The 15,356-nt window shown below is 58.7% G+C and overlaps 1 protein-coding gene across 3 annotated transcripts; it reads right to left on the bottom strand.

The window, feature by feature from the left end:
- Nucleotides 1-1,962: 1,962 nt before the first annotated feature.
- On the bottom strand, nt 1,963-14,968 carry SMIM22 (small integral membrane protein 22). Of its 3 annotated transcripts, none has more exons than XM_075899242.2 (5): nt 14,825-14,968; nt 12,978-13,181; nt 7,737-7,907; nt 4,860-4,945; nt 1,963-4,138 (listed from the first exon to the last, which is right to left on the bottom strand). In XM_075899242.2, the coding sequence occupies exons 3-5, from the start codon at nt 7,870-7,872 to the stop codon at nt 4,091-4,093; spliced, it is 270 nt and encodes an 89-aa protein (XP_075755357.2). In that variant the 5' UTR covers nt 7,873-7,907; nt 12,978-13,181; nt 14,825-14,968; the 3' UTR covers nt 1,963-4,090. The 3 variants fall into 3 exon arrangements, with proteins under 3 accessions (XP_075755357.2, XP_075755356.2, XP_014429772.3); XM_075899241.2 differs by lacking the exon at nt 14,825-14,968 and adding an exon at nt 14,628-14,768; XM_014574286.4 differs by lacking the exons at nt 12,978-13,181; nt 14,825-14,968 and adding an exon at nt 11,718-12,045.
- Between the last annotated feature and the right edge of the window lie 388 nt (nt 14,969-15,356).

The raw sequence follows: 15,356 nt of genomic DNA, 5'->3' as shown, positions 1-15,356 counted from the left end.
TGTAGCTCTCTGCTTCCTTTGCCCTGCAGCATCATGCGCCCCGGCTCAAAGGGATCTGGATTGGTCGCCAGCCTGGGATCCCTGATACGGTCCACACAGGGTGGGGACTCTTAACTGGGAACCTTTTTGGGAAACTGCAACTGGCATCCAGGGTCTTCTGTTTTTGGGAGGGAGAGGCTGATCTGCCTGCTGCGCGGGACTGGGAGCTCTGCAGATAGCTTAGTGGGATGCAGAGGCCTTCCGAGGCCCAAAGCAGGAAGAGTAACAGCTACAGCTCCAGAATTGCCCCGTCTGGCCGGCCTCTGAGAACCCAAGGCTCGCTCTGTGCTTCCTGATCTATACAGGCCTCCAGCGCGCTGCGGGATGCAGGGAGTCGCACTGAGTAAACCCGTTCTGGTTTGTAAGTGGGGGAGGGAAGCCAGAGGCGTTCATTCTTTAGACGGGGGAGGGGGGGTAACGGTTCACAAAGGCTTGGCCAAGCATGCACACTGGGTTTGCTCCACCGGGCCCTTGTTCTATGCATCTGTTACCAGCCTGCTTTCTCGGCGAGAATTCGACCTTGCACATGCATCGGTTCTCACGTGTCCCGGGGACGGTAAAGGATGTGGAAAGCTAATGGAGTTCCCTCTCCGTATTTGGAAGATCTCTGATCTATAACTCTGGGTGGGTGAGTGACTCTCATGTGCATATCTAAGAGCGGTTGGCCAGTGCTGTGAAACCCAGCTATGGGCTGCCAGCTTGTCAGGCAAGATTTGCCCATAGCATGCAACCAAGGATGTGTTATTTCCTGTGTGTGGAAACAGCCTCACGGGCTCAGTGAAACAGCCATCCTGTCGTTCCCACCTGACCAGCTGCGTACGGTAGGAGAACCTTTTAGAAAGTGGTATCAGAGTCGCAGGCTGGCTCCCTGGACTCGAGATGGGCTGTAACGGAGCTTGATCTATAGCCCTGTCCAGAGTACTGTATAATGGGGGACTCTTGCCACTAAGCCCTGGATGGCCTTTGGTGTGAGTCTCACCAGCTGCCCCCAGTGTGGATCAATCTCCTAACATCTCAGCTCAGGAAGTGCAGAGAAGAGCTGTGGCGCCTAAGTGCTACCAGCTGCTTTGGGTGTTGGCCGTCTGTGGGCCAGCTCAGAGCTGTGGCTCATGCACGGTACGTACAAGTCCTCCGCTTTAGGAGATACTGGAACCCTTCTGGCTGCCAGATCTCTGCTGGGCTGTAGAAAGCAGCCCCTGTGCTGCTGTGAGCACCAGGAGAATGGGGCTTTGCACTGGGTGAATGCCTAGTGCTCCTGGACTCTGGCTGTCCTGGTTTTCAGTGTCCTTTCAGGCAGAGCACGTGATTCAAGAACCTGCTGCTCTAGTGTTCAGTGCAATTTGCTCGCCCCATGTGTGTGCTCCTGTCAGATTGTCAACCCCGCAGGAGCCTGTCACATGCCAAACACCTTCCCCTCAGCCCCCATCCAGCGTGCTCATTTTCCCCTTAGCAGGACACCTCCAGTTCTTCCTCTCTGTCAGCAGGGTTGGGTAGAGGGCTCAGAGTCAGGGAGGGCTGGCTCTGCTTTGCTGTGCCTAGATAGTTCACAGTATTATCGTCCTCGGTCCTGGTGGCAGGGATGCTGGCAGGGCGGCAGTCTCCATGGGCACTGAGCACTAGAACACAGGCTCCTAAATGATCTTGGGCAGGGTGCAGGGGCAGCCGTAAGGGGTGGGGGAAGACACTTCTCGGGGGAAGCTCCCAGCAGTGGTATTCTAACTGGGCAAGTCACAGTGGCCAGAGCAGGGCTGTGAATTGCTCGTGAAATGATCCCCAAGCAGAGGACAGCAAAGCAGAGAGGGTCGAGACCTCTCCTGTGCATCTCCAGTCCAGCAGCGGCCAGCCTGCCACCCAACGGAATAGCCCAGGCCCCTTGCTCTGTGTCCCCAGGGCTTTAATGTACAGACACGCCAGGCCAGCTGCTCTCCAGCACATGCTTTTTATTTAGAATCACGAGTAATTCTTCCTGGATTCAGAAATGAAATTAGAAAGTTTCCTGGACATACCGCCCGGATGGCGCAAGGCAGCGAGAAACCTGAAGGACATTGGCTGGCATGTTAATTAAATTGACCCCACTGCCCTCCTTCACATCCACGGGCTCTAGCTAGGGAAGAGCTGGGGGCGGAGGGGAGAGGCCGTCACAAGCACAGGAGCAGCTGCCCAGTGGGAAGGGTGTGGCACTCTGAGCTGGACTCTAATGCGCACACAGGGCTACAGTGCACCGCCTGCGGTGAGGGAGCGGAGCAGCAGCCAGCAGAGCTGCTGAAATGGATGAATCTTTCCAGAACACGCTGCTGCTAGCTGGGCATCGGCGCAAACCTGCTGGGCGGAAGTGGGCAGTGCCAGCCGCCGCTGAAGTTCGTGATCTCCCAGGACTGAGCCCAAAGAGAGCAGAGGCCGTTCGGCTGTGGGTGTCCCTCACTTCCGCTAAACCGAGTGCTACCGGGGCTGGGGAAAGCGGAATGGGCTGCTCTTAGACCTGCTCCTGAGGCAGTGCAACCCCACAGCTGTGCCGAGGTCTTGGCTCCGCTGGGGTGTTCACAGGACGGGGGGGGGCAGATAAAGACTCCACCCTGAGGAGGGAGAACAAGCCCAGACTGAACAGAACCACAGGCCTTTGTAGTACCAGGTGCTCTCTGGCCACTGCTCGTTTGAAGGACCTCGCGGAGGCGTCCGAAGCCGCTCTCCTGCCCGGAGCAAGGCCGTCCTTGTGACTGGCTTCCCTTCGCCTGGCCGGGCCAGCTCCTGTCAAAACTTAGTCCAGTGGCTCCAGGAGGCCTCTTTCCGAATGCCAGGCTCAGAATATGCCCAAGTGCTGGACTGGGGCTGGGGGTGGCAGAGGCCGTGTGCTGAGGGACCATGGTTCAGAGTGGGCGTGCTCGGCCCACTTCCCCTGCAGGGGCTTCCCAGCCCCTGGCAGAGTTACTCATTCCTGGCCATGTCCTGCTGCGGGGCAGTGCCTCAGTCAGGGGCGGGGGAGATTGACTTAGCCCAGCCCTGAGGGAGATGGACGGGGTGAGTTCTCCCATCCCTCCCTTAACCGCTGCACAAGGCAGCCGGTGTGGCAATGGCTCAGAGCAGGACGGGGTTACTGGCTCCTTAGGACTTAACAGAAGGCCAGCGACCATGCACTGCATCCACCGAGCCCTACGCAAACCCATCCATGCAGGGAAGAAATGACTCTTCTGGCTTTTTCTGAGCTTCGGCCCGCTAGTGCTGTCTGGGAATGGGGTGGGAAGCGAGCGGGGCGGTCCGGGCACCAGGCCGGCACCAGCACTACCCTAGTTCAGCTCTGCCTTCCTTCCTGCTGGACCCCTAGAGACGGAGCACGCTTCCTCCCTGAGCCTGTTCTCTGCGCACACATGCAGCTGGTAAGACAGGCAGCTCCCTCGCCTTTTGGGAACTGCAGGCAGCAGTTCAGCTGCTGGGCTGCTGCCAGAAGGCCCCCCGTGGCTGTGTGAATGGGGGCTCCAGAGGGAAAGGCTGCCAAGGCATTCGCCTCCTCTGCCTCCAGCAAAGCAGGACCGAGCTCTGGGCGCTTTGCTTCCGTGGTTGGTTCCGGCCAGGGATTTGTTCCTTCCCAGACTGGAGGGTCAGCTGATGGGCTCCAGGAGGGACAAAGCCAGGGATGTTTTCAGGGCCCCGGAAGCGTGCCTGGGGGCCCTGCTGTAATAGCGACAACCTCCCCGGGAGCTGCCTTCCAGGACTGGCCCGAGGGCCCATCTAGCTGAGATCCCTCCTGCCAGGAACGGCCTTGAATCCCTGCCCCTGGGCTGCGGAGCAACAGCTGCTGCCCCCTGAGGCCCTAATGGCCCAAAGGGGCGGCTGGGGCCGCTCTCTGATTCAGCGGCACAGGAATTCCTTTTGATCCTTGGTGCAGGGGAGGGGGGGGACCAGTGCTGGAGCCAGGGGCGCAGCTGCATGAGGCCAGCGCTCGAGATTTAGAGAGTCCGAGCTGCCCTTGATTGCGGGGCAGCAGAAAGAAGCGAGCAAAGAAGAGTCTTTGTTCCCATTGGCTCCAGAATCTGTCTGTCCAAGGGAGGAGGCGGGGCTACGGCTCCATGGCCTTGTTATCAATGCCCACTTTCTTTCTGGGGACCTAATTGTGTTGAAACAAAAAAGGAAAAGGAAGAGTGAAAAGGAAGAACCCGGCTCCCTTCCGGCTCCCCCAGGACGGCAGCAGCGTTCGTTTCCCAGCCTCTGCCCCCGCCCCAAACGGAGGCCTGCAAACGGGGATCCGCCTGGAGGGGGATTTCTCGTGTCAGAGCCATTTGAGGGGGGCCATAAAGGACTGAGCAGACCTCACCGTATCGCACCTGCACGTCGCCTAGTCCCTGATGCATTGCAGCTCCCCCGGCAGGTAGGGAAGTGGCTGCATTTTGCCTACAGCAAGAGACTTGCCCAGGGATGGCTCGTGTCCCAGATCAACCCCGGAAGCCCAAAGCCACCCTCCCTCCTGGCCACTGTGAAAAGCATGGGTCACTGGAAGAAATGCCTTCCCACCCCAGCCGGGGGAGCCTGCAGGAGCCATGCCCACAGGCTGAAGTTTGCCTGGGCTTTCTCCCTGCCCAGGAGCGCCTCCACAGCCCGTCAACCCCACAGCCCAGTTCTCCAGCTGGGACAGAGCCCCGTGGCCCCTGGCGCACTCCAAGGCGGCGGTGAGAGGACCCCGCCTGGGTTTTGCTGTGGGGAAGGCTAATTGAACCTCGAATCCAGGCAGAGGTGTGTGAGGAACTCAGCCCTGCCTCTCCCTGTGAGGTGTAGGACCACTGGCCACGTGCCCCTGTGGTGGAACACCAAGCACAGGAACAGACTCTTACCTGCTTGTGCGACCCCCCAGAGTCACAGTCGCAGCAGCAGCAGCAGCAGCGGATCAGAGCCAGGAGAACCAGCAGGAGCACAGTCCCTGGGGGAGAATCAAGCCATTATGTCAACTTACAGTCCCACCCATGCGCTAGCACTTCTGTCAGGGCACCAGCAGTGACTGCACCTACTAGAGTCAGACCCGAGCCTCATAGTCCTCCAAGCCCCTGGGCCCATCAAGCGTACACACCCACTGCAGGTGCCCTTCCTGCCTGGGGCTGTATTCTGAGCAGTAGCCCAAATGCCTCCTCCTTGCATTGTCACCTCTCTGACCCTTGCATGCTCCCTAGTGCTGCTGCGTCACCCGGCGGGGTGACTCCATGGTTCCATCCCCTCCCGCTGCAGGAAGTGCTGGAGGACCAGGAAAACAGCCACGGGTGTGAATCCAGCTTCTCAGGGGGCCTGCGCACACACCCTGACCTGCACACACAGCTACACCAGTTCAGTTAACCTCCTGTGTGGACGCTCCTCCTGGGCTTCAAGAGGTGGCTTGTTTCAGTTTACCTACACCAGTTCCTAACTGTGCACTAAGCCCGGTTTAAACCAAATGAAGAGCACCCATCCAGCCGTTTAAACTGGTTTAATTAAACAGGTGTAAACTAGCACCTAGAAGTTCCAGTTCTGCCAGGGCTGCTATGATGTTAGACCCACAGGCACTAATTCCTGCCCGTTCCTCCCAAGGTGACCGTTGGGGAGCTGTGATGGGCCATCTGCCCGCACTGGCCCTTTAAGGGTAAAACCCCGCCCTGGGAGAAGGCTCAGAGCAAAGCCCCAGAGCTGAGGCAGATGCAGCCAATTAGGGCCCAGCTGGGGCTGTATAAGGGCTGCTGGAGGAAGAACAGACACTTGCTCTGGCTGGGAGCAGGAGGGACCTGGCTGCCAGGGAAGCTGGAGGCTTCCTGAGACAGAGCAGGCAGGGCTGGGGAGCCTCTCTCCCAGGCTGCAGAGGGAGCCAGGGCAGGCAAAGGCAGCAGGTCCATCCCCTTGCCAAAGCTGAGTGGCCATTTCAGACTGCAGTTTGCCTCTGAGGTAAGGGGCTAGATAAGGACAGGTAGTGGGTCACTGAGGCCAGGTGAGCATAAGGGACTGGGGGTTCCCTGAGGAGGAGGACCCCCCCAAGTGTGGGGCACTGTGGTAGGGCAGTACCCAGAGCGGAGGATGCCTGGTCTGGGAGGGACTTGGGTGGAGATGGTAACAGGTAACAGCGGGCGAGATACCGGCCGAAAGGGGGCACTTCAGGGCAGAAATGCTCATTCCCTAAGTGACCAGAAGGAGGCGCCCGGGGGGTGAGTGTTCGCCCCGTGATCTGATCTGGTGCTGGCTGGCGGTAGCTCGCCCCTTGGAAGGGGCTGGGATGGCCGTCCCCTCACGGCCCCCCTCAGGTTGGTGGCCCTAGTTCAAGCTTTTGATCACCAGCTCCCCACGTCTCGAGTATGTTTGCCGGGGTTCCACGCCCTTCGTACTCCCTCAGCTGCACTAGGGCGGGGGCGCTCGGCCCCTGCTGGGTTCCTCAGCTCTGCCGCTGACACTGGCCCGGCCTTCGGCTGAATCCGTGTTACTGGGCTGTAGTGCCAAGTGTTAGTTCTCAGAGGGGAAGGCAGGGAGGTTTGATGAATTCTTAATACCAGCTCTGTCCCCCGTCCCCCCCCCGCCTCCCGCTTTATCCTCTGTTAAAGCCGATATAGCAACAGCCACCAGCGGAATAATCCCAGCAGGGTGGTTTTAGTTTTTGCTGAGAATCATGTAATAAACCCTGCCTGGAAAGGCTTCGTGCCATGGCTTTATGGCTGCGGGGGGAGGGAGTCCGTCTACACTCCAAAGGGGAAACCCCATTCTAGGAGCTGTAGGTGTTAGCATCTCCCCTGTCTAGCTCTGAATGGCTCATCGTACCGAGGAGCAAGGCAGGAGTCAGCGGAGGGTACGTGGCTATCCGCATTGCTGTGATGTCACACACACACTGGCCTCCTGCCAGTCCTCTGTGGCAGAAAGCACCGTGCTGTGACCTGTAACCAAGTCCTGGCCAAAAGGCAGCTTGGCGTTGGGATTGTTCTCACCGCGTTCCTGAACGATGGACTTGCCTGCACGGTTGTCTGCTGGCTGCCATCTCGGCCAACACACCAGGGAGTGCACTGTGACCTGCAGCACTAAACATCTGCGCTTCTGCACCTCGCTGAGCTGTAACAGACTCACCCCTTCTGCAGCCTGGCCCACCTGGAACAACCCCTCCCCGGGGGTTACAGCAGCACAGTCTGCTCAGTGTTTTAAAAGCTGATTCCCTGCTGTCTACTTGCAGCCCAGGCCTTGTTTGAAAGGAGGCTGGTGGCCAGATCTCCAGACACAGCGCCTCTTGGTGGAGACAGGATCCTTTTAATGTAACAGGCAGAGGGTGTCCGATTGGCTGGAGGCTCAAGGGAGACGAATTCAGACTAGAAGATGCAGATTTTCAGCCCGGAGGGAGAGCTACTACTGAAAGGTGGGGTGGGTTCTCCATCATGCAGTGTCTTTAAATCAACAGCAGGGATCTCTCTCGAGCTCATGCGTAGATGGAGTTCTCTGGCCTGGTCAGCTGGGGGGACCTAAGGGTTCCTCCCGGCCTTCAGCTGGATGGATGGTCTTACTGTGCGTATAGAGGAGCACCTACCACCCCAGCCCAGGTGTGCTAGGGGCGCACGCATGCACAGAGCCTCTTTGCCCCAAAGACCTTGGCCTTTGCTGGAGGCACCTCTGGCCACTCCAGCTGCTTGTCTGCAGGCGAGTTAGAACAGCTCTACAGACACTGTGGGGCTGGGTTTGTAGCCCCCCACAAGCGCACCGTTGCTTAGTCCCCTGCTTACCAATGAAGATGAAGAAGATGGCAAAGGCAGCAATGTCCCAGTCCGACTGGAACATCTGTTTGCTTGCTAGTCTGCTCAGGGCGTCGTTGAGCTGGTTGTTCAGTTCCTCTCCCAAGTTCTGGCCTTCCGAGCCCATTTTTGGTTCCTTTTCGGGTTCTCCGGTGCTCTGAACTGCAACAAGGGAGAGAGACAGAGGCTGCTCTAATTGCCCTTTAGCCTCAACCCTCCCCAGAGGCTGGAATATCTTAAACAGAGCACGACCACCTAGCCCCTACCTCTGGCTGTGCTGGCTTTACCCGTATTGGTGGCTGGTTCCCTTTCACACCGGGGGCTGGAGGGGTTGCGTACAAGATTGCTTCACTGCCCCGCCAGCCACTGATCCTACGGCTCCAGGGCAGGAAGGGGCTAGAGCTGCCCTATTGCATTCTGCAGTGGAGCTCCAGCCCCTGTGAGGGGACAGGAGGGGCTGACCCTGTCTTCAGGGGCTTACCCAGGGCTGAGAGTGAAAGTGATGGCATGGCCCCCAGCTGGGGGGAGAGACAGACACACAAACTCTCTGAAATATAAAGTAGATGGCCCTTTCTCCACACCTGTCCCTTCTCTGGCTCCTTGCTGCCCCCCTGTGGTCATTCTACAGTATAACCGTCCCTCCTACCAGACCCCTCCCTTTCCATTTTATGAGAACCAACCAAATTCCAGGCACATCCTAGTGTTCTGGCACTTGCTTTAAGTCAGGATAAGAGGAAGCTGCCTGCCAAAGTGGTGGTCCTAGCTCTCACCATTTAAGAGGCGCTCTGGAGTGAATGACTATCACAGCAGGATGGATGGACACACCGACAAAGATTCTAAAACATATAGTAGATTCGTATTTCCCTATCTTAGCCAGAAAGCTGGCTATTCTGCATCCTGGAAGCTGCCGCTATTGCTAACCTGAAAATGCGATTGATTTTATAGCTCCGGGCTGATCCCTGCAGTACTTGGGCTGCTATTCCTGGAAGGGGGGTGTGGGTGAGTGAGAGAGAGAAGAAGCAAGGAATCCTCTGCTCTGCCAACTCTATACAGGAAAAGCCACAATTTGGGAAACCGGCTCCACAGATTTCTTAGGGATACTCCCAGCAAGTCTCAAACAAGCCCCTGTAGTTCTTGATGCTGCAGCCAGACACCAGAGCTGCATTCTGGTCAGGGTGAGGCATGGCCGGCTAGAAAACCCCCACACCAAAGAGCAAACTGCCCCTTATGGGCCAGGCTAGTCCCTGTTCCAGTCAGTGACTGACCCACAATGCACCATGGGGAAATAAACCAATTTCACACAGATTCCAGCTCGGCTATTGCAGCAGGGGTATGGTGCCCTGTGGAAACAATGGCTCGGAGAGGGGAAAGCTGGAGAGCCAAAGAACAGTGCGGGTCTAGCGATTAAACACCGGACTGAGGTTCTGCCACAGACTCCTTGCATGACCTTGGGCAGACTAGATCGGTCTGTGCCTCAGTTTCCCACTGGTAAAAAGAGATCAACCCAGACCTAGTGCCCAAGAATGATGTGAGGTGTTCAGCTACTAGGATGATGTGGATGTGTATATAGCCAAGCTACTAGGGTGATGAGGATGTGTTTCCTCTCTTGCATTGGCCCGTGTCAGATCCTGTGTTAAGGTCATTAGGCCATGCAATTTAAGTGCACAGCTTCCAGCTGTAACACCCAGTTCTTCCCAAACCAGGGACTCCCCTCCCACTGCTTCCCTTTTCCAGCTGCTACAAATCAGCAAAGAAATTCGCAAATGCTGCCATGTAAGGAGTCATTATTAGGCTCCAGAGTCAACACCCTCCATGCTGATGACAAAAGCACTCTCCTGCATCAGGCTGCCGGCAGACTCCGGAAGACAGCACCGCACCGTTCATTGCTGCCTCACGTCTGAGTGGTAAACGTGACTCTCTTTTACACATCTGAAAATGGAAACTGAATCTGGACTATGCCCCATGGGCAGGACCCGAAGTTCCAGCTCTGCCCATGTGTTTGAAGTCATTGTCCCAGGCGCAGCCAGATGGCGGGGAGCGCTAAGAGGCCCCAGAAACAAACCCAGCGCAAAGTGCATTCCAGATCGCATGCAGCTGCCCTGCGTGCTGGTGACAAACATCTGCCTGTGCCAAGTGAAACTGCTGCCGGGCCTGCCCAGCTCCCGGAGGCTCAAAGTACAAGCAGAGCTTGGCTCTAGCCTGCTGCCTAGCACTTGTGTCCCCTTGTACGCTGGGGCATGGTGGGAGAGATGCAGAGCTCCGGAGGGGAGGGGAGGGATCTCTTTCTCTCTACGCTGGTGCCTGTGAGGAGCTGCACACGCCCCCTCTCAGCAGGCCCAGCCTTTGGTTCTAGGGAGAGGCTCAGTTTCCAGGTACAAAGAATTCAGTCTCTCGCCAGGTACAAAGAATTCAGGCACTTCCTCACCCCCCCGGCCCTGCCCTGGCCCCCGCAGAGAGAACCCCCTGGAAGAGCCTCCATCTTTTCCATTAGCAGCCCCTGCCCACTCAGTTTCCAGATACAGTACAAAGAATTCAGTCTCTCGCCCCTTTTCCTTTGGGAAAACCCTTAAAAGTGGGGCTGACAGAAAGGAAACAGCAGCTGCGCTCTGTTCTGCAGCTAGCGGCCGAGCGGAGAGGAATGGGGGATGCTAATGATCCCCAAATTCACAGGTTGGGGTGGTTCCCCCGGATCCGTCTCCCAGCTCCTCCCCTCAGCCCAGCCAATCAGATTTGGAGGGGGGCTGGTTCTCAGGCCCAAAGGTGCCAGGCCAGCCTGTCCTAGCAGCATTTCCAGCCCTCTGGGAGGCTGCTCTCACTGCATTGCGGTTGTGACCTCCTTCGTCCCCAGCCAGCATCACTGGCCATGTGTAAGGGCCAGGCCACCCTGCCGTGTGCTCCCAGCTCCCGTCCCCGGAGCGGCTGCTGCAGCTGGGAGTCCTGCGAGCACTGCCGCCCCCCTCTCTCCTCACAGGAGCCTGCCCGCCAGTGCCAGGCTGGGGTGACAAGCTAGAGTGGGGAGGGAGCCTGGAACCCTGCCCCACCTGTCAAGGGAGACCTCCCCTCTCCGGAGAGACCACCGCTCCGGGGAGACCTGCCTACCAAAAGAGCACTGATTCCCTAACCAGCCAACCTGCAGCCTCCCTGCCTGGCCACAGGGCGGCCCCCTGCCATGGACACTGCCGGGAGGCCTAGCTGCAGGAAACGGAGCGGGTCTAAGGGCTCTGAGATGGGGGAGGGAGGATTTGAGCAGCTCCCCTTATGGGCCCCCAGCTAGACCCCCCGGCACATGTTCAGATATAGTCCCTGCTTGTGGACACCTCAGGGCTGGGACTCCTGAGCCGAGATGCCGAGAGCCTGCTCACGCCCAGTGGCGCCAACCCAACCACCCTGGCAGGTGAGATCCTGCCAGGGGTTCCTAACTCCCCAAGGACAGTGCTGAACAGCTGTGGGGCGCCCTGGAATGCCAGCTCTGCAAGCCTTCCTCATCCCCCGGCCCTGCCCTGGCCCCCGCAGAGAGAACCTCCTGGAAGAGCCTCCATCTTTTCCATTAGCAGCCCCTGCCCACTCAGTTTCCAGGTACAGTACAAAGAATTCAGTCTCTCGCCCCTTTTCCTTTGGGAAAACCCTTAAAAGTGGGGCCAGCAGAAAGGAAACAGCAGCTGCGCTCTGTTCCGCAGCTAGCGGCCGAGCGGAGAGGAATGGGGGACCCTAACGATCCCCATTGTGCCTGTCCCCAGGCACAACGTGGCAGCTCCTGCCCCTGCCCCTTCCCCTCAGGGACCTGCAACCCCAGAGCTGGCTCCTGGCCAGCAGAGCTCCCAGAAGGAGGAAGTAGCTTCAGTTCCCTAACCTCGCCCTGAGACAGACCCAGAACTGCAGCCTGGCTGAGCAGCACAACCTCCCCCCTTTCTGCCAGGGGCAAACAACCCCCCCATCCCTCCAAGTGGGCAGTTTCCAGAGCAGAGTGTTTACCTGGGGCCTTCTCTGAGCGCTTGTCTCCAGCCAACCTCCCCGCAGCCAGCTGCTTCCTGGTTCCTCCTGGTGCCAGCTGCACAAGGTTGCTGATTGGCATCCACCTGAGTCCAAGGAGCGGCAGACACACCCCCAGCCTCCTCCCTCTTTGGGGAAGGAAGCGCTGGCAGCGCTGCTTGCTTGCTTTGCGTCGCCCTGGCAGCACCCACCTGCCCTAGGCAGAGCTTTCAAGGAGATCCAGCTGAGCCCCTTGCAAGCCTCATTGGCCCGGGGCTTCGCGAGCCTTTTCTGCCAGGTCCGTGGGTTGTTTGCCAACACCAGGCTCTGCTGCCAGACTGGGACGGGGCTGGGCGTGTAGCTTCCCATTTGCGGTCGACCATACCGGTTCCGCCGAGCGAAAGGCCTCCCAGAGGCTGGGCCAGGGCTTGGGTGCACAGGACAGCTCCTGTCGCAGGGCACTGGGCGATGCCCGCATGGCAGGCTGCAGAGCTCCAATCCGGGGCTTTCTGCACTAGTGTCCCCCGGCAGGCAAAGGGGGGGAGGGGATTCCCCGAGACTGTTCCCCTGACGAAGCAGCGTGGCAGAAGCAGGACGTTAGGGGCCAGGATGAACGAGGCTGCAGGAGGGAAGCCTCCCACTGCCAGGCTGGCTCCCGGGAAGCTCCGTTATCACTCATGGCCCCTCTTGTTTCTGTTTCTTACCTTGGCCTGGGAGCGCAGCACCGGCCTGGGGCATCTGCAATGCTGCTCGCCCAGCCGGCTGGAGGCACCGCGCCCCCAGAGGGGAGCAGGTGGGAGAGGAGAAGAGCCCAAAGGCGAGGCTGGCTGAGAAGCCAGGCAGGGAGAAGCAAGCAGATTAAAGGAGGTCGGGGGCGAGCACAGGAGGGAACAATCAACAGGCTGCAGAGCAAGCCAGGGGGACGCGCACGGAATGGGCCTCGGGCCCCACCCTGGAGGTTGCTGCAGCCTGTGGGGGGAGACAGCAGAAGCCAGGCTGGAGGGCCCCGGGGGGCATCCCACCAACATCAGTGTCACTTCAGAAGCCCAGGAAAGGGAAGGAAAACTGCACCCTGGCTCCCCTCTTCCTGGACAGGAAGTAGAGGGAGCCACAGAGCAGAACCCCGCCCTGTCCTGGGAAGAGGAGGAAGGAACCACTGATGCAAGGCTGGGATGGAGCAATGTCTGGCTCCTACACACTATCGGCCCCCACCCTGAGCAGCTCTCTGCCCTGCCCCGCCCCGGGCGCGCCTCATGTCCTGACCTGCAGGCTCCCTGGAGACCCTTCCCAGGAGGCAGCTGATGGGTGGAGGCTGAGCTTTGGGGTGTGGCAGCGAGTTAATCAAATAAGGCACTGGGGGTTGCGGCGTCCGTCGCACCCGGCCCTGCTCCTTCAGGGGCTGAAAGACGGCGCGAGCAGCGTAGCTTCCAGCCTCGGCGGGTTGTGCCCAGTCTCCAGCAGACGCGGCTGAAAAACAAAGCAGAGATTCACCCAGAGATGCCACTAAGCCGCTGGGAGCAGCCAGAGACCTAGCAGCACTGCCGGAGGTGCTGGAAACCAGCCGCCCCCATAAGCTGCTAGGGCTGCCACTCCTGGTCACCCCAAAGGAGACAGAAGACGGCTCAGGAAACCAAGTTACCCCTGGAGTGGGAGGGGAGGAAGGAGCCAGGGAAGCCGAATAGGGTTTGGCTGTGGGACTATTGGTAGCCTGGCCAGTGTACTGTGGGTGGATGCCTGATGAGGTAGTGGCAAACTACCCTGCCACTGATAGGGCCCTGTGTCCCCTTCCCCTGGCCACCCATCTCCCCACCAATAGGCCAGGAAGCCTCGCTGGGTCTGCAGCCCACTGGAGCTAGGGCACCGGACACCGTTGTTCTAGCTCCTGCCTGGGAGGGACGAGAGTAGGAAAACTAACTGTTGGCTGCCCCCGGCCTGATTGAGGGACAGGGACAGTGAGAGTAATTGCCTGGAAGGATTGCTAGCAGGGCCTCTTGGATGTTGGCTGCCCCACGCTGATCGGGGTTCCCCTCTACTCAGTCCCTCACTGTTCCTCTGAACAGAGTCACTACAGGAGGGCGTGGAGAAAGGGGGTGTGCTACACACTACAATAGATGCTGGGTGGCCCAGTGGTTCGGTCGCTCCTCTGGCAGATAGGAGACCCAGGGTCAATTCCCTGCTTCATCATAGACTCACAGTGTGACCTTGGCCAAGTCCCTTAGGCGCTCTGTGCCTCAGTTTCCCGCTCTGTACAAGGGGGGACAATAGCAGAGCCCTACTTCACGGGGTGGCATTAACTTTGCTAGCAACAAGAAATTCTCCCTTCTCAATTGCCCAGCAGCTGGTGCCTGGCGCCGAGGATTAATCCTGCCAAGTTGGAAAGCAGGCTCAAGGAGCAGTGACGTCCGCTGGCATGGGCATGGTTTGATGACCCACTTTTTATGGGGCTGTCAGGCACGTGGCTCAGCCCTGCTCCTGCCCTGGGAAGCTAAAGGGAACTCGGGTGACCCTGCAGACATGAGGCCAGGAGATGGGCTGTGAGGAAATGAAACTGGCTGGATTGGGGGGGGGGGGCGGGAGGCAGGGACCTTGAGAAGTCATTATCAGGTTGGACAGCAACTGGAGAGATCAGCTAACAAGCTGTATGGATGTCACACTGGTTAGGAAAAGCCAACTGAGATTATTCCTGCATCATAGGCATCCCAGTGCGAGAGAAAATGAGCGAGAGAAACTACAGATGGAAAGGCAGGGGCCTGCCATGGGAGGTGAGAGGGCAAAGGCAGGGGTGCTGCTCCACCCTTCGTCATGGGGACAGCAGTTTTCAGATGGGCAGACCTTTTGATAAGGGTTTTCGAATGCAAAGAACAAAGTAAATTCAGATGTGGAACAAAGATGCCGTTGGCCTGTGGAACTCACTGCTGCTGGAGATCAGTAAAACCAAGAGATGAGCAGGATTCAGAAAAGGGCTGGACGTTTCCGTGGCCGTCCAGAGTCAGTACTGAGCACAAAGAGTTCGGGACAGGATACAGCCCCTCCCGCTGCGGGACATGAGCCGCGCTCTCACTCTTGGGGATCAAGAAGAAACCTTCCAGGTGGGGGTCGGTGAGCCCTACCTGCTACTGCGGGGTTTGCTGCACCTCCCACTGAATCGGGGGGGCCGACGGACTTGCTGGGCCCCTGAGCCAAGTGGGGAGACCTGCCCAGTGGGGCAGGGCCTCGGGCGGAAGGGACAGGGCTGGGGCCGGCCAGCCCTGAGAGGCCTGGAATGCACGGTGTGGTGTTCCCATGGCGATTTAAAGGGCCGGGGACTCCAGCCACTGCCGCAGTAGCTGCAGTGGTGGCCAGGAGCCACAGGCCCCTTTGAGTTGCTGGGCTCTAGGGCAACTGCCCCGAATCACCTGCTACTGGTCACTGCGGAGCCAGGACACTGAACTACATGGACTCAGGTCTACTCCCATCTGGTCCACGTAACAGCCAGCAGGACACCTGGGCTACATCTATACTCGCGGCTTCTTGTGCGAGTAGTATGCAAATGAGGTTACGTGTGGAATATCACTGAGCCTCATTTGCATACCTAATGAGCCACCATTTTTTTCAGAAGAGGCCCTTGCGCAAGAAGGAGCGTCTACACTGCCCCTTCTTGCG

Source organism: Pelodiscus sinensis, chromosome 15, assembly GCF_052426305.1.
Source record: "Pelodiscus sinensis isolate ZL-2025 chromosome 15, ASM5242630v1, whole genome shotgun sequence".
Classification (NCBI taxonomy): domain Eukaryota; kingdom Metazoa; phylum Chordata; order Testudines; family Trionychidae; genus Pelodiscus; species Pelodiscus sinensis.
The sequence above is the reverse complement of the archived record's forward strand: the minus strand, read 5'-3'. Positions and strand labels throughout refer to the sequence as shown.